At 45.2% G+C, this 23078-nt stretch overlaps 1 protein-coding gene across 3 annotated transcripts in view; it reads right to left on the bottom strand.

The window, feature by feature from the left end:
• Positions 1-23078, bottom strand: part of espn (espin) — a 194402-nt gene that overhangs the window by 45403 nt on the left and 125921 nt on the right. For 2 of the 3 annotated variants that reach the window (XM_038773448.1, XM_038773450.1), the window contains exons 10-12: positions 17146-17172; positions 6269-6405; positions 5947-6156 (exon numbers count right to left, since the gene is read on the bottom strand). In XM_038773448.1, the coding sequence (XP_038629376.1) occupies positions 5947-6156; positions 6269-6405; positions 17146-17172 (374 nt within the window). The remainder of the gene's footprint in view (positions 1-5946; positions 6157-6268; positions 6406-17145; positions 17173-23078) is intronic. The other variant, XM_038773449.1, reaches the window with a different exon arrangement.

Raw genomic sequence — 23078 nt, 5'->3', positions numbered from 1 at the left:
CCCTGGTGTTATTCTGGTTTAGGAGGAAACCCACGCAGACACAGAGAGAAAGTGCAAACCCCACACAGACAGTCACCCAAGGTAGGAATTGGACCAGGGCCCCTGGTACTGTGAAGCAGCAGGTGCTAACCACTGTGTCACTGTGCCGTGAGATAGCGGAGGCTAAATATCCTTACTGATTGCTGGCCCCCACAACTTATTTTTTTAATTTAATCTTTCACAGTGTCTGGGTGTCGTTGGCTGGGTCAGCATTTTTTGCCCATCCCTACTTGTCCTTGAACTGAGTGGCTTGCCCGGCCATTTCAGAGGGTCATTAAGAGTCAACCACATTGCTGTGATTCTGGAGTTACATGTCGGCCAGACCAGGTAAGTATGGCAGATTTCCTTCCCCGATGGACATTGATGAAAGTTACTTTTGTAAGTTACTATGGAATCAGCCTCCACCACCTGGTGTTTTGGAGACCACAACAACACATTGTGCAAAAGAATTTACATTTCCTCTTGGGTCTTTTGTCAATTATCTCAAATCTGTGTCCTCCGGTTACCCGTCCTTCTGCCAGTGGGAAACAAATCTTCCCTATCAACAGCCCTTTATATTAAATCCCCCCCCCCCCCCCCCCTTAAGTTCCTCTGCTCTAAAGAGGAGAATCCGGCTTCTCAGATCTCTCCATACAACTGAAGTCTCTCATCCCAGGTACCATTCTGGCAAGTTTCCTTCACCCCCCCCCCCCCCCAAGGCCGTGGCATTCTTTCTAAAGTGTAATGCCCAGAATGAACAGCTGAAGCTAAGTCTGTGATTTATGCACGTGGTGAAGAACTGGGGGCCCTGTGTAGTTGCTGGGGGAGCATCTCGTGTCACGTCCCACAATCAGAGTCCAGTCCCATTATTTTTGCTCTTTGTCTCCCAATCATAGCCGAAGTCAGGTAGGCCGCTTCCATTTGCTTCATTTCAAATTTATGCCAAAGAGTCGGATTATGTTTCCCCCTCAGTATTATTTGATACCATGAAATTAGGTCCAGTTCTAAAAGTGTCTGCTCAAAACTTGAAGCCTAGGTCCCGGAATCAGAATGCCTCACAATTTTGAAAGCTTCACACTGATTTACATGAAGCTTGGATAAATTGTATTAGTTTAGAGCTCAATACTGATAGATATTCCCATACTCAATTGGGCGTATTACTAACAGCCTCGGATTGAGAAGACAATGTTGGTATATATTTATTAATCACACCAAATCACATCCTTTTCTACCTTTACTCATTGATACCCTTTATCACACACATATTTGCTGTCTCTGTTCCTGTATGTATTAACTCTTGTTTATCTACATTAAGCTCTGTATGCCGTTCCTTGGGCTAACGTTTTAAGTGCTTTTTAATCAGCCTGAATGCTGCTACCATTTCTCATATCAGAGATTAACTCTGGGCACTGATTCCTGCAAAATGCCAAGCTATTCTGGTCTAGAAGTGAAAAATTGTTTGTACTCCCAACACGATCACACTGTGAAGAAGTGCATGAGGTTTTGCAATCGCACCGACTATACACAGCCAGGAATTTTCCTTACATTTCTAATACTCAAATATATTTCATAATTTGATAAATGGGGCTGGTTTAGCTCACTCGGCTAAATCGCTGGCTTTTAATGCAGACCAAGCAGGCCAGCAGCACGGTTTGATTCCCGTACCAGCCTCCTCGAACAGGCGCCGGAATGTGGCGACTAGGGGCTTTTCACAGTAACTTCATTTGAAGTCTGCTCGTGACAATAAGCTATTTTCATTTCATTTCATTTTTTCAAATGGGTCGTACTTTCAGCATCTGGGGCACTGACACTGTTTGAATAACCTTTAAACATTGGTTTTAGATCAATCCTTTCAACGGTATGGTGTAAAAGGCACAATGCGCATTCAGGACCATTTTTATGTTGATGAATTGGGACCAGCACGGAATATGTTTTGTGAAAGATGAACATTAATAATTTAGAACTGGCGTGCAATGGATTCAAGCTAATGCTTGCTATTTCTAATCAATAAAATAAAATGCAATATTTAAAATATCTAATTACTGAAATGTTGCACACGTACACAGCAATCCAATTCACACTAGCTATGCCAAGCAAGTTTTGCCAGATAAATTCTCAGCAGCTAGCCCTGTGCTCCACATGTTTAAACTATGAATAGATTATTACTTTCCAAATGATGCGGTGAATTTATTTAGTTAATGCTATTGTCTGAAAGGCATAAAAACTGGATATTTGGAAGTTTGCATGTATTATCCAGGTTAAATTCCTTAAATGCAAATGTTAAGGAATGCTAGATTTCAGCGTAACAGTCGCCTCGTGAACAACTCTCTAGTGCAAGAAACAAGAGACATTGGAACAGAAAGTTTTGACGCAACCAGAGTGTACAAACGAGGTAACATTTTCGACTGAGGAAATTTGGGTGTGACTGGTTGCAGCTGGATTTACACTGAAATGTTGCTGCCTATGAATTTCTTCAGAGTTCTGGAACCTGTGACTTCTTTGCTGAATATTTCTTCCCGAGGTTCGCGCGACACTCAACTAAAGTGCTGTCAGTCTCAGAACATCCTCGATTTTTGGGGAAGCCACTCTGTCATGTGTTTTGAAGGAATATTCAGGTGGATTGGCCTTCCCAATGGGAATACCCTCGTTCCACAGAGGAAATAGAGGGAGAAGTGAAGCAGGAGGTCGGAATTTCAGTCAGTGGGAGCAGGCTGAGATAGGAGTCGGGATGGGCAACCCTGGAACAAGTATGGAGGCTGTCAGTGCAGAGGTGTGCTGGGTGAAAGGTCTGCTTCTGCGCACCAGTATTATGCTTAAATCAAAGGTTAAACAAAATACAGCCCTCCCATCAACCCCCCCCCCATACACTCCCTATGCCCCATCCATGCCAACCTATGCCAACCCATGAGCCCCGCTCACCCCTATGGCCCATAACATTGCCCATGCCACCTCTCATAACCCCTATGCCAACCTATGTCTCCACCCTTTATGCCAGCTCACATTACCTTGACAGTTTTGACTCTTCCTTGACAGTTAATTGACAGCTGGGCTGTTCTTTGACACTTTCCTGAGCGCTGGACAGTTCCTTGACGGCTAGACAGTCAACGGCTTTAAAGTTCCAAAACGTTTGTGCATAAAAAGCAGATCATCATGTCTAGTTTTAACAATCCCCAAGGGTGCTTACCTCTCCCACAGTGTGGTTTACCGCCACCAAATCTTATCCAAATGAGTACCTTGCCTCTCCAAATGAATCCATGAAGTTCAGACTTCCTCTTACCACTTTTAACCCAAATACTCTGGGTTTCACACACCTGACCTTCCAAAATCCCCCTTCACTGGAGGCAGCTGGTGATTAAAATGGCCACCTGCCTCTGTGAATCGCCCCTGCGCGAAACCCTGACCTGGTTCCACTCCCGCCCCTGGCAAAGATGGGAAATTCCGGGTTCGGGAATTCAGGATTTTCGAGCATATCCAGTACGTTCATGAGAAAGAGAGCCTCTACCACCAAGGCAAAAATCTGGCCTTCCATCTTGTGCAGAGGAAGATACACAACTCAGAGGTGCCTGGATTATCCACAATAATGCAGCAGCCATTCTGTATCTGTAGTTGATGAGAATTGGTTTAGAAATGCCAGACCAGCAGTGACAATTTGGCGATTAAAGGCATCTGAGCAAAGGAACCAGCCCAAGCTGAAGTGTGCTGAAGGATTCTGTGTGGCTATTATTATTCTGAACGAACTTTGTACATCCCTGAATCAGGTTCAAATCCTTGGGACAACCTGACTCCCAGGCATGTCAGTAAACAGAAGTGCACACAAGACCCTGCTTGAGGTTACAGCAGGCAGACTAGAAAAATATCCAACACTAAGGACCCGACTCCGTGAATCTTGTTCATTAAATGTTGTGAGTAAGAGTACCATGTGAGAATAAAACAAGAATCCTACTGCTTCCAACTTGTTACAGAAGAATCTTCAGGACTGTATTTGGTTTGATTCATTTCTATATGAGTGGGATTAGCGAAATAGTTCTTGCAGTGAGCTGGCATGGTCTCAATGTGCTGAATGGCTTCCTCCTGTGCCGTAACCGTCCTATGATTCAACCCCAATAAGGCGAGACATGGGGCTGGATCTTCAGGCAAAGCTGGGATTCCAAATAGGAATTTAGGAACAGAAGGGGGCCATTCAACCACTCAACTATACACACACGACTGCATCTCAAAATTTGGTTCGAACTCAATCTACAAGTTTGCTGATGATATGACCAGAGTGGGCCGGATCTCGAATAACAACGTGTCAGAATACAGGAAGGACATAGAGAACCTAGTGGAGTGGTGCAGCGTCAACAATCTATCTCTCAATGGCAGCAAAGCTAAAGAGCTGGTCATTAACTTCAGGAAGCAAAGTATTGTACACACCCCTGTCTGCATCAACGGAGCTGAGGTGGCGATGGTTGACAGCTTCCTAGGGGTGCACATCATCACAAATCTGTCCTGGTCCACCCACGTCGACATAATTACCAAGAAAGCACAACAACGCCTATACTTCCTTCAGGCAACTAAGGAAATTCGGCATGTCCACACTGACTCTTACCAACCTTTACAGGTGCACCATAGAAAGCATTCTATCTGGCTGCATCACAACCTGGTGTGGTAACTACTCAGCCCAAGACCGCAAGAAACTTCAGAGAGTCGTGAACACAGCCCGGTCCATCACACGAACCTGCCTCCCATCCACGGACTCCATCCACACCTCCCGCTGCTTGGGGAAAGCGGGCAGCATAATGAAACACCTCCCACCCGGCTTACTCACTCTTTCAACTTCCTCCATCGAGCAGGAGATACAAAAGTCTGAGAACACGCACAAACAGACTCAAAAACAGCTTCTTCCTCGCTGTTACCAGACTCCTAAACGATTCTCTTATGGACTGACCTGGTTAATACGACACTTCTGTATGTTTCACCCGATGCCGGTGTCTATGTATTTACATTGTGTGCCTTGTGTTACTCTGTTATGTATTTTCTTTTTATTTTATTTTCCTCTCATGTACTAAATGATCTGTTTGAGCTGCTCACAGAACATACTTTACACTATCTTGGTACGCGTGACAATAAACAAATCCAATCCAATCCAAACAAGTAGTTGTGGGATTGCACCAGAGTCTAAAATCGTGAACGGGAAGAACTTCATCGTCGGCAGAGAGAAGAGGTATCCATGGTCAGTTTGGACGCAAACTCATGGGATCAACCAGACAGCACAGAGCCATTTGGCCCTTTATCTTGTATGTAATTCCAAAGAGCCGCCCAATTATCCTACCCGCCTGCTCTTTCCCATAATTCTGCGGTTTTCCCCTTCATGGATATTATCGTCAGTTCCCAGTGTGTTTCAGCCTGTTGACGTAACTCAGAAGACAGGAAAATCCTCTTCACACAGACAATTGTAAATCTCTGGAATTTACTTCCCAGCTTTATTGGTTCAGGCAGAAGTTGTGGAATGTTTCAAGGTTAGATTGGACAGGTGAATGACGGAGAAGAGGTTAAAGAGATATGGGGATGGTGAGATGAGGGGAAACATGAATGGTCTATCTGCTTGCATGGTGGGTAACCGCTGGCACAAAGTAGTTGGGCTGAATGGCCTGTTTTCATGTTGCAACGTCTCTGTATGTAACCGCACACTAAGAAACAAGACTTATTTGATGTTTTTTGTAATCTTGCTTGACATGACTGTAAGAAATTACACTTCAGACAGGTTATCCCTCTTGACTAAGTTTTTTTTTTCCCGCCTCAGATTTCCCTCAATTCAAATATGTTTCGGTGCCACCCAATTTGATAAAAATCATGCTTCATTAATCCTGAAGTGGATTTTAAAAAAACGCAGCGAAGAGGGCGCTAACCACAAAGATACAGTTAGAGTGTGCACTTCCGAAAACTCACTCTGCGCTTCTGTTCTTCCTCCTCCTCGATCTTCACCTGCAGCTTCCGTGCCATCACCTGCCTCTTCCACTCTGGGATTGGGGTTCCCTGCTCGTCGTGAGTCGGGATGAGAGACTCGGCATCCAACATTGCTGTTGGCGCCATTGCAATGCCATTGAGAACTGGATCATTCAGACTGCCCCCCTGATGCTTTGTGCTGGGGTGTTCAATCTGTGCAAGAATAAAGGAAACAAAGGGAGGATTGGTGAGACATTGAGTTTTTGTTAGAGTTTGGGGTCTGCAATGATTCAATACAATGCCCTTTCTCCCGGATATTACTTACTTTTGCCCCAGAGCTTGCATAGACCACTGTACATCCTTTACTCTGCACAGCTGGCTTCAGATTCCTCCCAGCTTTGATCTCAGCTAGTAACTCAGAGTTATCACCAGTCGGAGACATCATGTTGAAAGATCTATTACCTGTGTGAAATAAATATGAGAAATTGGGAATCCTCTCTGAACAGTTCTACCAATCCATTTATTCACAGCAGGCTGCAAGGCTGTTAAAACCTCTGGTGCCCATCCTTTCTCATCCCTGAGCCGCACTGTGACCTTTGTTTGGTTTGAAGTTAACAAATTTGACAATATTTCCCAAATCAATGGAGAGGCTGGTTTAGCATAGTGGGCTAAACAGCTGGCTGGTAATGCAGAACAAGGCCAGCAGCGCGGGCTCAATTCCCGTAGCGGCCTCTCCGAACAGGCGCTGGAATGTGGCGACTAGAGGCTTTTCACAGTAACTTCATTGAAGCCTGCTTGTGACAATAAGCGATTATTATTATTATTATTATTGGAATAAAAATTGGTGAGTGTTTAACAGGCTGCCAATCTTCTACAAGCTTGTCCAGTGTTGTTGGCGTCGACCCTTGAACAGCCTTTCGTGCAAGGCCAAAATAGCTCCATGGAAACATAAGCACATGAGGCAACAAGTTGGGATGAATGAGTCCAGCTCTGCTTCATTATCACCACGGCCGAGATTCTCTGCAAAACCCAGTTTTAATATTTAACAGACAATGTCCCCGTTTTTTTTGCTCTGTTTTTTGTGTGTTTTAATATGACTACATTATTCACGTATATTTTTAATTACCCTCGCAAGGCAAAAACTGGGTTTGAAAGGGGAGGGAGCTAAAATAGAAGCAGTTGATTCTCTCCCAGCCGCTGACCTGGAATGATATTGAAATGTCTGATTATTTTTCTTTGTTCAGGCATGTGATTGATGCCCACCCGGATCAGGTGGAGGTCTCATACAACAGGACCCTAACACCATTGTAACTGAGACGCCAATGCATCGGTCACCTGCCAGTAAGTACGAGGTCAGAGCCCTGAAGAGACCAGGATGAGTCGGAGCTTGCAACCTCACATGGGAAGAATGTTCCTCCCCTGTCTCCAAGTGTGAAAACTCTCAATCTATTTTACATCTTGGAATGCTATGGAAAGGCAATTTATCAAAATGTGGACAGTTAAATACCAAATTATTTTTGCCACAGGTACAAATGGTCTACTTTTGTGCTTAATCATTTCATGCATCATTCTCTGGGCGGGATTTTCTGAACATCAGGCTCAAATGGAGCTCAGGAGCCTACACTGAGTGGGAAGCAGTGGGTGAATTTTCCCGAATTGGCCAAATAGTGGCCAGAGGCAGGTTCACTATGCTTTTAAGGATGGCAGGTGTGCGCTCAAAGCTGGGATGCCAGCAAGAGGCCCTCCAGATCGGCAGAAGCAGCAGGTTGCCTTTCCGAGTAAGTGAGAAAGAGGGGACCCCAAGATGGAGACGCCCTCTCCCCATCCCCATCAATTTCATTCGGAGAACCACCTGAGCAGCCGGGCCTCCATTGTTGAAGGGGGGGTCTCTAAACCTGCCTGGTTAACTGGGCCTACCCAATCTGCCCATCTCCTGGCAGCAGCACGTTTATCAATGTCTTTGAGGACACAGGTGGCATCCAACAGAACCTTCATACATATTAATTAGATACATCGGCTATCCACTGCTTGCGAGGAGGTAATCATACCATTCCCCTGACATTACACCTTTGGAGAAATTGCCCAGAAATTGGATGGAACTAGGAAACTGGCACAAACAAAGTGGACCTTTGTGCCCACCAGCTTCTTGATCTTGCCCATCAAGGGCTAAAATTCCTCTGCAAATATTCTTTAAGTCAACCGTGCAATAGCACTCCCAATGGTATCTGTTAAACTTATATTTAAGAAACATCAATCTTTCTCTCTGATGTTCCCAATAAAAATAATAAGTAGCATTAGAACCGTCAATAGGTAGCAATCTGGCTCCTTTTGAAAGGTAACAGATGCTGCATCAACTACTTTCTCCTGGAGTCTGTTCTACAAGTCCTACACCTGTGTGTTAATTGTTTCTTCAATCTCTAACCTTGCTCAAAACATGCAAATTTTGCCCTTGTGTCTGCCCGCCCTATGCTCATTGTTCAAGTTAAATACCTAGCTTGCATTCATCTTATCTTCCATTATTCTGAAGACCCGCATCGCATTTCCCCAAAGTCCTCTTTTCCCCAGTGAAAATTAGCTTAATCACTGGAGCCTTTTTTTCACCCCTTTGAACCAAAGAAAGAATAAATGGCTCGAAAGACTGGAAAGAAAGGAAGTTCCGTGATGTTAACACGAGTGACGTCTAATGAATTGTGAAGACAAGGCAGAGGAAATAGGTACGACTGGAAGGATTTTTCCAAAGAGCTGTGGGAAAGGGGTCACAGCACTTTGACAGCTTTCCATCCAGGCACTTAACATTTTAAACCCTTGTGGAAACTGGTGCAACCCTTAAGAACTTTGTGTTAATCGGTGTCACGTCTCAGTGTCACGACTTAGTACCAAACAGGCCATATCGCTGGCAGTTTAGTCAGTTAACACTGGGCCAGTCGACAGGTACATAGCCTTACATAACCTAATGTGTTGACTATGTCCAAATGAAAGTTATTAATAAGGTGCCAATTTATTTAAAATATACAGCCTTTGCTAAAATCATCAGCAAACAAATTGCATACAAGCGGGTCTGTGTGCCCACTATAAATTTCACACTGTACTCGTCAACCCAGATTTTTGATGAGTTGTTAAATGTTAATTCGAGGAATAAAATGCAAATTTAATACCGTACCCCAGTTATGGGCTTGTTGCAAACCTTCAGTTCAATTGAATCAAAATTTGTGAAGAACGCAAGACCAATGGGAAGAAAGGTTTAACGATTAGTAGGTCCAGACTGATTACTCTTTGTGGGAAAGGTGGATTTGAAACAGGAAGCCTTTGTCATCTGATCAACATGATCGAATTTGAGAACTACGTTGAAGAATATTTTTAAAATCCTGTTCTCAAGAGCCCAGAAGTTTACAGAATAAATTACAGTGCAACTGGCTGGAAGTTGGTGCAAAAGAAAATGAATACATATCGGCTACCTCGCCGTCAGATTGATTTTCGACTGTGAAATCTGCGTCCAAACAGTGACAGGTCTCTAGACAAACCCCTTCCTGAGTACTTCAGGATCATGTTGCACAATGACTGATACGCCAATCCTCAGTGGAAAAGGAGAAGTCATTAGGTGGAGTTTTATGATCTAATCTATTGAGAATCAGCAGTAATTGGAACAGTTACTGAGTGGCTGCTAGACTGCTGTAACCCTAAACTGTTGTGTTAACTGACGTGTACATCAGTGATCAGAAAGCTGTGTGCAAGCAGGGTGTTTCAGTGGGTAAATTTCAAGGTAAGTTTCCTCTCCCTGGACTCGAGGGGCTCGAGAAATTTTGAGCCGTTCTTTATAAGGAACAAGGTGGGATTTAATCGTTCTTCTCCTAACTCCTCATTCCATCGATCAACACATTTAGCAAAGGGGCCACCACTCTGTACATCATTCTGCACACACAAATGCAAAGCAATGCATTTTTTGTGGAGTGAGCTGTACTTAGCTCACTTGCCTCCGGGTCAGAAGGTCGTAGGTTCAAGTCCCACTCCAAGGGTTGTGCACACAAATTGAAGCTCGGTTCCCGAGTTCTGCAGATATCACAGAGAGCAGACTAAGCGAGTGATTGGGCGGGGTTTACCGGCTGTTCATGCCGGTGGGATATTCTGGTACCAGACCGGCGCACGGCTTTCCCGGGAAGTGGGAAATCCTGTTGACGACAGCGGGACCAGTAAATCCCGCTGCCAGGCCACCTCTCCGCCGAAACGCCAACCCATAATTTTACCAACACCCTCTGGTTTAGGGAATGCACACATTGCAGGGACATGGTGTGGAGATACCGGCGTTGGACTGGGATGGGCACAGTAAGAAGTCTGACAACACCAGGTTAAAGCCCAACAGGTTTGTTTTGAATCACTAGCTTTTGCAGCACAGCTCCTTCATCACCTGAGGAAGTAGCTCCGCTCCGAGAGCTAGTGATTCCAAATAAACCTGTTGGGCTTTAACCTGGTGTCAGACTTTTACTATTCTAGGGACAAGCATGCTTGGGAGGGGAAAAAAGTGCCGATGGGCCTGTGGTCCTTAAGCCTATCACCACTGGGGTTTTTATCTGCATCATTTCTATACACTAGTTAATGACAGGCGGATCGGCAGGGTAAGACAATGGCTCCGTTGTCATTGTTTTGAGAAACCTGCCAGGATGGTCTGAGGTGCATTAGACTGATCTCGGCCTTTTGATTGTCCATCAATGGGTGAGGCACCAGAAAGCAACAGCGGAGCTGTTCAATACCCCAGCAAGAGTCAGCAGCTTCAGGAGAAATGGAGTGAGATTTGGAAAAAGCAAGACTTGAAAAGAAACACTTTTGTGCACAGTTCATGTATATGCGTGAAGAGACACGGAGTCGCTCTTTCCAGAACCAAACGGCGTTGTGCAGCTGGCAGTACTCCCTCAGAGCAGCGAGAGTACCAGCCAATTGGCTAAATGGGCTTGGCAGCTTGTGGGTTCCAGTCCCAGGTTCAGAAGATTGAGTGCCATATCTCAGCTGGCACTCCAGGGCAGTACTGAGGTAGCGCTGCACTGCTGGACATGCTGGGCTGGATTCTCCGGTTTCCCAGCATGCCGTTCACTGGCGACAGGATTCTCTGCCCCCGCTGCTTGTCAATGGAATTTCCCATGAAGCCACCCCAATCCGTCGGGAAACCCGTGATGCGCTGCCGGAGGGATCAGAGAATCCCAACAGCCGGAGAACTCCGGCAGCTATCTTTTGGATTACACTCATCACCCCACCTGAAGAAGGCTTGAAAGGTTCTGTGACGCTATTCAAAGAGCAGGAAAGTTTACCCCGGTATCTTGGCTAATATAATAATAATCTTTAATTGTCACAAGATGGCTCACATTAACACTGCAATGAAGTTATTGTGAAAAGCCCCTAGTCGCCACATTCCGGCGCCTGTTCGGGGAAACTAAGGGAGAATTCAGAATGTCCAAATTACCTAACAGCACGTCTTTCGGGACTTGTGGGAGGAAACCGGAGCGCCCAGAGGAAACCCACACAGACACGGGGAGAACGTGCAGATTCCGCACAGACAGTGACCCGAGCCGGGAATCGAACCCGGGACCCTGGCGCTGTGAAACCATAGTGATAACCACTGTGCTACTGTGCTGCCCACACTGAAGAAAAGATCATCAGGGCATTTAACTGATTTGCTCGTGGTTGTGTCAGGTGCTTTGTCAAAGTTCAATTTTCATCTTTCATTTCTACCTATACCAAACCCCTACCTGTGATACAATTAGGCCACTGGAGACATTAAAATGCTGGCAGGCTATTATATTGTATGTTTCAGCCCTTGCACTTCAGCCTGCTGTTAGCACACAAATGAATAATTAAAACTTTAAACGCCCTCAAACAGGACAGTCAAAGCAGCCTGGAGCCTGCCTTAATCTCACAAGAAGTTATTGCAGTCACACAGAATGGATTTCATTTATTATTTACTGCTCCAAAGATTGAGAACAACAGCCTCCACCCGTTCGCATCATTTGCGACAGATGGCCTGCCATTCAGGGTAACTCTGAGCTCTACCATCCCACTAATAACAAGAGGCATAATCTACAGAAACAACACTCAACGAACACGAATAAAATATTCAGTGACTGATTTGTGAGTGCAGCTTTGTCTGCCTTCATGAGACGATGAGGTAAAAATCTTACAGTTACTGCTCGCTAATCGTGGCTCACTGCAATACCGCAAAAGATTTTTGGATGGTGCTTTTCCCTCCAGTTTCCCCCTTTTTCTTTCTCCCAAAGTCACCTGACGAGGATGGTACCATGAAACTCCCTGTCACTTTACCAAGTAATCATTGTTTCAACCTGGAAAGTCACTTTTAGCAAGTTATTCAAGTGTGGAGAGCATCGGATTTTAGTGCTGTTCCCACTCAATTATCAGCCATTCAATAAAACTTGCATTCAGATGACACAAAAGACAGAACATCTGCCACTTCACAGGAGCATTAGGTTCATACAATTTGTACAGTGCAGAAGGAGGCCATTCGGCCTATCGAGTCCAGCAGCAACACTCTGAAAGAGCACCCCAGGCAGGCCCGGTCCCCCGTTCTGTCCCCATAACCCCACCTAACCGACACATCTTTGGACACTAAGGGGCAATTTAGCACGGCCAATCCACCTAACCTTTCTCAGATTTTTTTTTAACTGAACCACATAAGGAGGCATTAAGACAAGAGTCTAACAGTCGGGTCAAGGTGGTCGGTTTGAAGGAGTGCCTTAACAAGGAGAAGAGGGATGGAGTGTGTGCGGAGGGAATTCCAGACCTTAGGGTCTAGGCCCCTGAAGGCACATTCGCGGAGCGATGGAAACCAGGGGTGCACAAGATGCCAGGTTTACAGGAATGCAGATATCTCAGAGGTTTGATCAGCTGGAGGAGGTGACAGAGAAATGGAGGGAGTGAGGCCTTATAGAAACATTTGAAAACAAGAGTTATTTCTTTACATTCGAAGCACTGCTGACTGAGGGTTAATGGAGGTCAGGGAACACAGAAGTCCACAACTGGATTGGAAAATGGCCATTTTTGACAAGGAGTATAACACTACTCACATCCAGTTTAGAAACCTTTCAAACTCCATTTTGTTGTATTATACATCAGTATTATGCTCTGAAGGAGGTCTTGTGGCACAGTGGGGAGCATCCCTGCCTCTGAGCCAGAGGCTCCAGGTTCGAGTCGCACCCCAGGACTTGATGGCCAAGGGAAGGTGGGTTCCTAACACAGACAAACAGGTTGAGTGTCCAAAACACGCCAAGGGCTGGCGGTAAGAGCGGGAGAGACTCCTGGCCAACCATGCTTACGGGGGGGGGGGGGCAGCACGGTGGCACAGTGGTTAGCACTGCCGCCTCACTGCGCCAGGGTCCTAGGTTCAATTCTGGCCTTGGGCAACTGTCTGTGTGGAGTTTGCACTGTCCCCTCATGTCTGCGTGGGTTTCCTCCGGGTGCTCCGGTTTCCCCCCCGCAGTCCAAAGATGTGCAGGTTAGGTGGATTGGCCATGATAGAATTGCCCCTTCGTGTCCAGGGATGTACAGGTTTGGTACAGTTACGGTTATAGTGCAGAGGAATGGGCCTAGGTACGGTGCTCTTTCAAAGGGTTGGTGTAGACTCAATGGGCCGAATAGCCTCCTCCTATCGAGTAGAGATTCTCTGTGGAGAGGTGAACCTCAAACTCGCGACCTGTTAGAAGAATTACTAACTATGGAAACGGACAAAAGTCTGCCTGAGTGCAACACTAAGATGGGTAAAGACAATTGGAAATGAGAGTCTCAACATGTAACTCTGATAGTCCAGCTGGCAGCAGGTGACTTGGTCTCAGTGAAACCACCTGAGAGGCTGAATATATTCAATTATTTAACTGGATGCAGTTGAATCTCTCAGCTGATTGTGAGGAAAAAGAGAAAGAATGGTGGAAACTGTAATAGAGACAAATAAAAGCAATGCAGAGGCAAGTTGGAAAGTGTCTCTCCGGAAGGTCAATTACCCAGTCTCTCAGTGAGAAAATGAAAGTGGCTTCTGAACAACAACTTGTATTTAAGTAGTGCCTTTTAACATAATGAAACATTTCAAGGCACTTACTGGAATGTAATTAAACTAAATTTGCCACCAGACCATACTGGAGCTATTAGGGCCAGTGATCAAAAAACATTGTCAAAGGTTTTTAAGAAGTGCCTTAAAGGAGGATTGTCAGATCGAGGTGGCGAGGTTTAGGGAGGGAATTCCAGAACTCAGGGATCCAGGCAGCAGAAGGCACAGCCATCAATGGTGGAGCAATTATAATTGGGAATGCCCAAGAAGCCAGAGTTAGAGGATCACGGATATCTCGGAGGGCTGTGGGTCCGGGGAAGATGGCAAAGACAGGGAGGCATTCGAAAACGAGGATGAGAATTTTAAAGTCAAAATCTTTCTTAAAGGGGAGCCAATGTAAGTCAGTGAACACCGGGGTGATAGGGGAATGTAAAGTTCCCGTTAAGGCACGGGCAGCGGAGTTTTGGATGACCTGAATAGAGGGTAGAATGTGGGAGAGCAGGTTGTCGGAATTGAGTCTCGAGGTGACAAATGCCTGGATGAGGGTTTCCGCAGATGAACTGAGACACAGGTGAAGTCAGGCGATGTTGTGGAGGTGGAAATAGGTGGTCTTAGTGTTGGCACAAATTAGGTTATTTTGGGATCAAATGTGATATCAGCATTGCAAACAGACAGGCTTTTACTCTCAGACTACGCCAGGGAGGGGGATGCAGTCAGTAACTAGGAAATGGAGTTTGGAGCAGGGGCCGAAGATAATGGCTTCAGTCTTCCCAATATTAAAGTGGAGGAATCACCTACTCATCCAGTACAGGATGACAGGGCAGCACGGTGGCACAGTGGTTAGCACCGCTGCTTCACAGTGCCAGGAACTCGGGTTCAATTCCAGCTTTGGGTGACTGTCTGTGTGGAGTTTGCACTTTCTCCCCGTGTCTGCGTGGGTTTCCTCCGGGTGCTCTGGTTTCCTCCCACAGTCGAAAGGTGTGCAGGTTAGGTGGATTGGCCGTGCTAAATTCGTGTCCAAAGGCTATGCAGGTTAGGTGGGGTTTTGGGGTTATGGGGATAGGGTGGGGAGAGCGGACCGAGATAGGGTGTTCTTTCAGAGTGTTGGTGCAGAGAGGGTGAACCGAATGGCTTCTTTCTGCACTATATGGCTCTGTGGTTAAGTAGGTAATTTAGCAACAGCGGAGGAGTTGAGAGATGTGATGGTGAGATTGACCTGGGTGTCATCAACGTACATGTGGAAATTCATGCTGCACCTTTAGATGATGTTGCGAGGGATAGCATGTAGATGACAAATAGTAGGGACAAGGTGTTCTCTCATTCTGAATTATCTATTAGAGCCACTAGGAGGAGACAGCATTAAAAATTACATTCCCTCAACATAGTAATGGCGCTTCAGAGGAGTGTCATCAATTGAAACTTGATACCTAGTTACATAAGAAAATATTAGGACAGATGACCAAAGCTTGGTTGAAGAGGCTGTTTCTCTGGGTTTCCTCAAAGGAGGAGTGCTGGAGAGGTGAAGAGGCTTAGCGAGAATATTCCAGAATTTAAGGCCTAGGGTTTGAGGGATGAGCAGCAAGCAACAAGTTAGGCCTCAGAATTGGAATAATGTTCCCTTACCAGATATTTATCCAATTTAAGAATGTGCAGAAAACCCATTTATTCTCACACACCATCCTTGAACCTTTATTCATGCATTTGAAGAAATCTGATGCGCCAGGTACTTTTCCCTCACTCAACATGGACGTAGGCCAAAATTACATTTTATTGGCACCCCGTAACCCAGGCAGTCAAGACTACAAAATGAACATCGTTTTGGATATGCCCAAACAGCGTGCCCTCCTGTTTTTGACCAATACACCCAGACAGCTGGCAAATCTGTCTGTGTGCATTGCTGAACCAACAATTCGCATCGAGGAGCGGCTGCTTCCAATACTCAATTGAGTGGGTGGGAAATTAAATTGCTACGAAAGTTCAGTACATTGTACACGGTATCATCCAGGAAACATGTATGGGAAAACTTGCTTCAAATAAAAACATGTCTTTCCTGCAGTGTCAACGCATACACATGAATTTCCTGGGAAATTCATCAGTCCATCTTACTGATATGGCTCCCATCTAGTTTCCATCTTGGACAATTTACACCATTTATACATCATGCCCTACCCCTATTAGTATTATCAAATAATGGGATAAGAATTCCTCGGGTACCTGTGGGGAGTGACACTGCCCGCAAATGCATTTATGAAGATTCCTCCATTTGGAATTTAATATAAGCCAAAGCAGCTTACAGTACCGAGACAGGGTTAGGGTTAGGGTCCTCTTTCCCAGCGCACTCCAAAACCCAATTCGCTGCCCCGCGCCCTCCCCCCAGTCCTGCGCTGCAATTACTCATCCATTTCTTTCTTTAAGACATGCAACTGTCTATTACCCAGCCACTCCTTATTGCAAAATACACCAAGCTCCAACGGCAGTCTGCATAAATATATTTCTTCTCACTCTCTCGTAAACAATTTTCAGCAGTCACTTTCGAAAACTCCTACTGAAATCCTAAAGTCTGTCCTTACAAACAGAATACTCAACAGAGGTAGTCTTCCTGACTGATTTATAAGTTGTTATATATCAGGCTTACCTCAATACACACCCTATCCTCAATTTTATTTTTATCTTTACATTTTATATATACTATATATAGGTATCATATCATATATATGTCTTTGAATTTAGACTTGGAACAAGAATAAGCACTGATATACAATGAATTTGTGAAGAAAACAGTACACATAACCAGGGCACTTTAAAAATACAGATGTTGCTGCATTTATAGTAAACACATTACAACATGTAACAGGGTTTTTGAGCATTTCTTAAGTACGTGAAAACAGATCAAGCTAAAAACTAATCTTCTACAAACTAAAGGCCACTTGCACTGTACCTATTTAGCAAGGCAGCTGGAACAACACAGTGAAAACCTGATAAGTTCAGAATAAAAAATAGGAAGTCTGAATTAATTCCCACCCACCTTTGGTGCAACAGGGGATCGGAGCAGGTTGCTTTAATGCAGCGTTTCCTCCAGTTCTGGTAGCGTGGTCTCACCTGGTTTTCACCGCCTGACCAAGGACTAACTAGCTTGTAGGCACGACTATGATTAAATTACTTACCCTTAATTAGCGTCAGCCCTTTGCCTCCTGGATGGGGAGAAACATTAGGAGAGGAGAAGCAGGCATAGCAAGGGAATTGCCCGGCCCATGCGCAGCGACCATTGACAGAAATGTTACACAATAGGAAATCACGTGGCAGTATGTGCGAGATGCCGTGATCCAAGCAAATGATGACACGAGGGAGCATTGTTTATCAGTACAGTGTAGAGAGAGCAGGCGGGAGGAACGGAACAGTTCCACAACAACAGGGAGAAACCAAAGAGGCGGCAGAAGGAGAAAAAGAAAAGCTGTTAGAAAGGTCAAAGACACAACATAATAGGTACACAATTATCAAAATGATTCTGAAAGCTCTGAAGAGGCGGGGAGTGCAATTAAGTTCAATCGGTTTATTGACTTCAAACCATTAAACCCGGAAAACAATCTTCAGGTCCCACCACAAATCCACCTCATCCTAACCTGTTCTGACAACTTGCTGTTATTGCCATGGAAACGCGTCTCTCAATGTTTCCACTCAGTTAACTGATACTGATTCAGCGGACTGTTTATAGGCTGTCCATCCAGAGATAACCGCTCTGGATGTCTCTCAGTGATTGCGGCGTTCCAACTCCACTCTCGCCAACTTGCATTTTCTTCCCATTCCTCCCGATGGGCCAGGAAATCACGAGGTAACACCCCCCCCCCCCCCCCCCTCCCCTCCCTGCTGAAGTCCTGAGGCCTGGTTCCAGACACGACATGGGTGCCTCTAAAGTTCCCGCTGAATTGGCCTCAAGCCACTCAGCTGTATGGCAACTCCAGAGGATGGTCCACCACCAACTTCCCCTGGCCACTGAGGATGGGCAATAAATACTGGCCTTGCCGGCAATCGGAGAATGAGTTTTAAAAGGTCTTTGTTATCAAGTCTAAATGAATTGCGCATATCTCTGTCAAAACAGAAAAAGCAGCTGGACGTTTCATGTGCAACCTTTTCATCAGAATGCACCTGCATTATTAACCCATCTTTGTCTTTCACACACAGACACACCTGCCGTGCACGCCCTGTATTCTCTGTTTACATTGCAGGTGTCCAGCTTTTACCTTTTTTTGTCAGGATCTGGTTTGTTCTCACAAGTGCACTTCTTTGTTTCTTTTTAAAAATAAATTTAGGGTACCCGATTCATTCCCCCCCCCCCCCCCCCCCCCCCCCCCCCGAATTAAACGTGGCCAATCCACCTACCCTGCACATCGAAAGGTTGTGGGGGCGAAACCTATGCAAACACGGGGAGAATGTGCAAACTCCACACGGATTGTGACCCAGAGCCGGGATTGAACCTGGAACCTTGGCGCCGTGAGGCAGCAGTGCTAACCACTGCGCCACCGTGCTGCTCCTCGGTTCTTTGTTTTTGACAGAAATTGGATTTTACAAGTGGGTAAATCACTGTGACTGAAACATTGAGTTCATTAAGCAATTTCTCAATGGACAGGGTTAGAAATTGTATTTAGGCCTATTACAAAGCAGAAGTGCAGTCTTTTTTTAAAATTTAGAGTACCCAATAATTTTTTTTCCAATTAAGGGGCATTTAGCGTGTCCAATCCACCTACCCTGAACATCTTTGGGTGTGGGTGTGAAATCCACGCAGACATGGGGAGAATGTGCAAACTCCACATGGACGGTGACCCAGAGCCAGGATTCAAACCCGGGGTCCTCAGCACCATAGGCCGCAGTGCTAACCACTGCACCAACGTGCCGCCCTTCAGGATGTGCAGTCTTGATGAACTGGTCTATTGTGTTTGAAGAGAGAACGTAAATTTTAAAAACGTCTTTCCTAACCTCAAGGTGCTCCACATTAGGGCCTATTGCTATCGAAGTGAGGCAGCTGTTATGGAGAATGTCGTAGCCAATTTGTACACAGAATGCTCCCATAGCAATGACCAGATTTTGTGATGGTACTTCAGGGAAATGCTCCCATTCCTTATTTTGAAGAGGGCCTCTTGGTCTTTTATATTCGCCTCCTGCTGGGCCAGCAGTCGGAGCACAATTAGATTCGGCAGCCCTGGCCCAAAAACTGAGAAAGATCTCAGAATTCTGTGTGTTAGGGCAGCACAGTGGCCTAGTGGTTAGCACAGCTGCCTCACGGCGCTGAGGTCCCAGGTTCGATCCCGGCTCTGGGTCAATGTCCGTGTGGATTTTGCACATTCTCCCCGTGTCTGTGTGTGTTTCGCCCCCACAACCCAAAAATGTGCCGAGTAGGTGGATTGGCCACGCTAAATTGCCCCTTAATTGGAAAAAATAATTGGGTAATCTAAATTTAAAAAAAAAAAGAATTCTGTGTGTTAATGGATATTATGCAATGGTAGGACTGAGATCACAAAAATACCCTTCATGATAAGACAAAGTAGGGGTTGATGGCATGGCGGTATTATTGCTGGACTCGTAATGCAGAGAGCCAGGTTAATGCTCTGGTGACCCAGGTTCAAATCCCACCATGGCAGATGTTGAAATTTGAACTCAATAAAAAATTTGGAATTAAAAGTCGAATAATGATCACAAAACCACGGTCGGTTGTTTGAAAAACCTATCTGGTGCAGATCCACAGCAATGGCCACTCAGTTCAAGGACAATTAGGGATGGGCAATAAATACTGGCTCAGTTAGCGAACAAATGAAAAAAATAAAGTTGCCTTGACATTTTGAGTGCTTTTTTGTTATTCTTTTCAAATAAAGATATCAAGGAATGAATTAAAGAAAGAAAATAAATAATATTTAGGTAGACCCTTATCTTATCAAATCTCACAGAAATATTTCAAAGCAATTGATCTGCAATCAAATACACAAAAGTCTATTTACTATTGTTACATAGACAAATAAACGCAAGTACAATTCTCAATCCCAGTATGGTTTCAGATTAGGTTAAATGCTGTTTAAATGTTTGAAGTATCTGAAGCTCAAATTGGTTCAAACATTATTTCAAAACCCTATCAGTGGTTGCACGGTAGCATAGTGGTTAGCATAAATGCTTCCCAGGTTCGATTCCCGGCTGGGTCACTGTCTGTGTGGAGTCTGCACGTCCTCCCCGTGTGTGCGTGGGTTTCCTCCGGGTGCTCCGGTTTCCTCCCACAGTCCAAAGATGTGCAGGTTAGGTGGATTGGCCAGGCTAAATTGCCCTTAGTGTCCTAAAAAGTAAGGTTAAGGGGGGGGTTGTTGGGTTACGGGTATAGGGTGGATACGTGGGTTTGAGTAGGGTGATCATTGCACAACATCGAGGGCCGAAGGGCCTGTTCTGTGCTGTACTGTTCTATGTTCTATGGTTTGTACTATGTCGGCTGAAAACACTAAAACATGTTGCGAAGGAGCATTAAGGATCCAGGTTTAGGTACATCGCCTAAATTCCTTTTCCTTGCAGTCCCAATCCTGCGTCTCACTACAGTTTAGCGACATCCACTATTATAATGTTAACGGTCAGTCGTATTGCATAAACATACCAATAGTTAGAAAAAGGTCAGTACTTCAAGTTTGTCTTCCTATTGAAAATGACAGCCACAAACAATATATCTCATTGATACATGGATGTGGAGGAGCCCATCACAGCTCCAATCATGAGAGACAGAGGATATAATGAAGAGTTGTCCTTGCAACCCCGAGTAGCCAGATTAATGTGATGTCAGTGGAGGCCTAATTTGTAGCCCAGGGCACTGCATAAGAAATAAAAAGTTCCACAGTCCCAAATAATTTTTTGTTGTGAAGAAACCTGAGACTTACAGTGGGGGAAACAATCTCCTTGGCTCTTTTCGTAAATATCAACAATTTGGTGGCATTTGCCAACCGCATTGCAAAGAAAGTATAATTAGAGTGAAACACCTAGTTATGCATCGGGAGATTTCGGGAATGGCACAAAAATGGACCAATTGTTAACCAGGTGAGATTTTAACAAATCGTTCACAGTTCGATGCACAAAATTACAACACAAAAGCGTATTTTATCCATTGGAGGAAAATTAACACTCTACTTCTCATCAGCTGCAGATGTTAAACTTCCGCACACAGGGGATGGGTGGTAGTAATCCACGTTAGTGTTGATCGGCAGAAATGGAAATGTATAGGGCAGAGCATCACTCTCAGAGGACACATAGCTACTGTACCGGGTCAGAAAAGATGGCATTCCAGAGTGACACACCACCAGGGTATATAGCGAGCTATTAATGACACAACCCTCCTATTATAGCTAGGACAACGGGATCGATTCTCCGCCCCCCCTCCCTCACGCCGGAATCGCGTTCGAAAATCGGCGTGCTGGTGCCGTACCGTACTCGGCCGAATTCCCGATGGTGGGGACTCTCATGACCCCAGCCGTACGGGAACCTCGCAAGGGGGCTGTAGACTCAGTCTGCGGCTGCTACAGTCGGGGGAGGGCCGATCAGTAGGCATGGGGGGCTTCATTCGGGGCTGGGGACAATGCGTGCGGGCGTCCCAGGGCGCGTGAGCAGCCGATGCGGGGCACTACTTCGGCGGTCCAGATCCGCGGGCTGAGTCCACCATGGAGCACGGCGCGGCTGCCGCAGTCTGCAGCCGTGCGCATGCGCGACCTCTGAACCGGAAGTGCTGGGGGCCATGTCGGCAGCGAGAGCTGTGAGCTCTACGACGGCTCCCTGCTAGCCCCCAGCAAGACGGTGAATCTGTGGCCTTTTGACGGCAGTTCTCCTGGCGTGAAAGTCCACAGTTTTAACGACAGCATGGGGACATAGTCCCAAAAAGGGAGAATCCAGCCCAACATTTCTGATACTCTTCAATTGTGTATGGCTACACACGATTATAACAGTGTCTGCCGTTTTATACCCATGTTAAATTACCAGAGATGAGAAAATACAGAACAACAGAGGTTTAATTTTTTCGAAAAGTATTTGCCACGTTACTCGGTTAGTAGAGTGCCACTATTAAGACAACTCGCACCACACCATAAAGATTCCAACCTGCCGTGCAATATCCGTTGTGATAATATTAACACAATGAAAGTAGCATCACATAAGTGGAACATTTGATTTATAAGAGGGTCAAGAAAGAAGAACAATCAAATATGTCTTCACGGGCCGATACAAAATAGACTCGTCTGACACACAAATTATTTAATTGACTCAATATTCAACCACAGAAGGACTTTCAGTCTTAATTTATTGTTAATTAGATTTCTCCTCGACCTGAAATATTGGTACTTATGAATCCAATAGTAAACCATGGCAATCACTCTGAGAAACTTTGGAGAGACACGTGCTTCTTTCTACTTTGACAACCTGTCTCCTCAGTCCGTCCCTCTTGATCTCTACTTGCCCGTCAATCTGGATGCATTTTTCACTTTCAGGTTGCTAGTAGGAGACATGATGGAGGAAAACATTCACGTAAAACCTTCCTGTGAATCAGCTTTCATGAATTTGCTAATCAGCCATTGTTAAGTTATGTCAGATAAGACCTTATGTATTCATAGCATAAATCAATAGCATACCATTCTAAAAGGATATTCGATACGCAAGGGAAATATTTACTTTGCTAATACAGGGATATATCAGTGGATGATGGTGACTCATTAACAAATTAAAAGGTCAAGATGAGTTTCTGTTTACTAGTTTTGTGCAGTATGACAATACTGTTCTCAACATGTTTCACAGTACCCCAGCTTTGCCTATTACTGACCCCACCAGATCCACACAATACCTTTTGTAGCGATGTGGTTCTCAGGCACCGAGTCCATGGCATGTAGCTCCACGAGCAGCCTGCACCCACTGTAAAATGTGGGCTGCAATGTTGTGGCACTAGCTCCGCTGTCCAGTACAGCAGTAGCAAGACTTTCTAATGGGACCTTTGACTCTCACCATTATCCACCACATTGTGGTAAAGGCCAATGTATCTATTATCAACTAATGTTGTAATGTTCTCCAGCAAGAGAATCGAACCATCGGCCCTTGACAT

The sequence above is a fragment of the Scyliorhinus canicula genome, chromosome 16 (genome assembly GCF_902713615.1).
Source record: "Scyliorhinus canicula chromosome 16, sScyCan1.1, whole genome shotgun sequence".
Lineage (NCBI taxonomy): Eukaryota > Metazoa > Chordata > Chondrichthyes > Carcharhiniformes > Scyliorhinidae > Scyliorhinus > Scyliorhinus canicula.
Note: the sequence above shows the minus strand (reverse complement) of the source record. Positions and strands in the feature narration are given on the sequence as shown.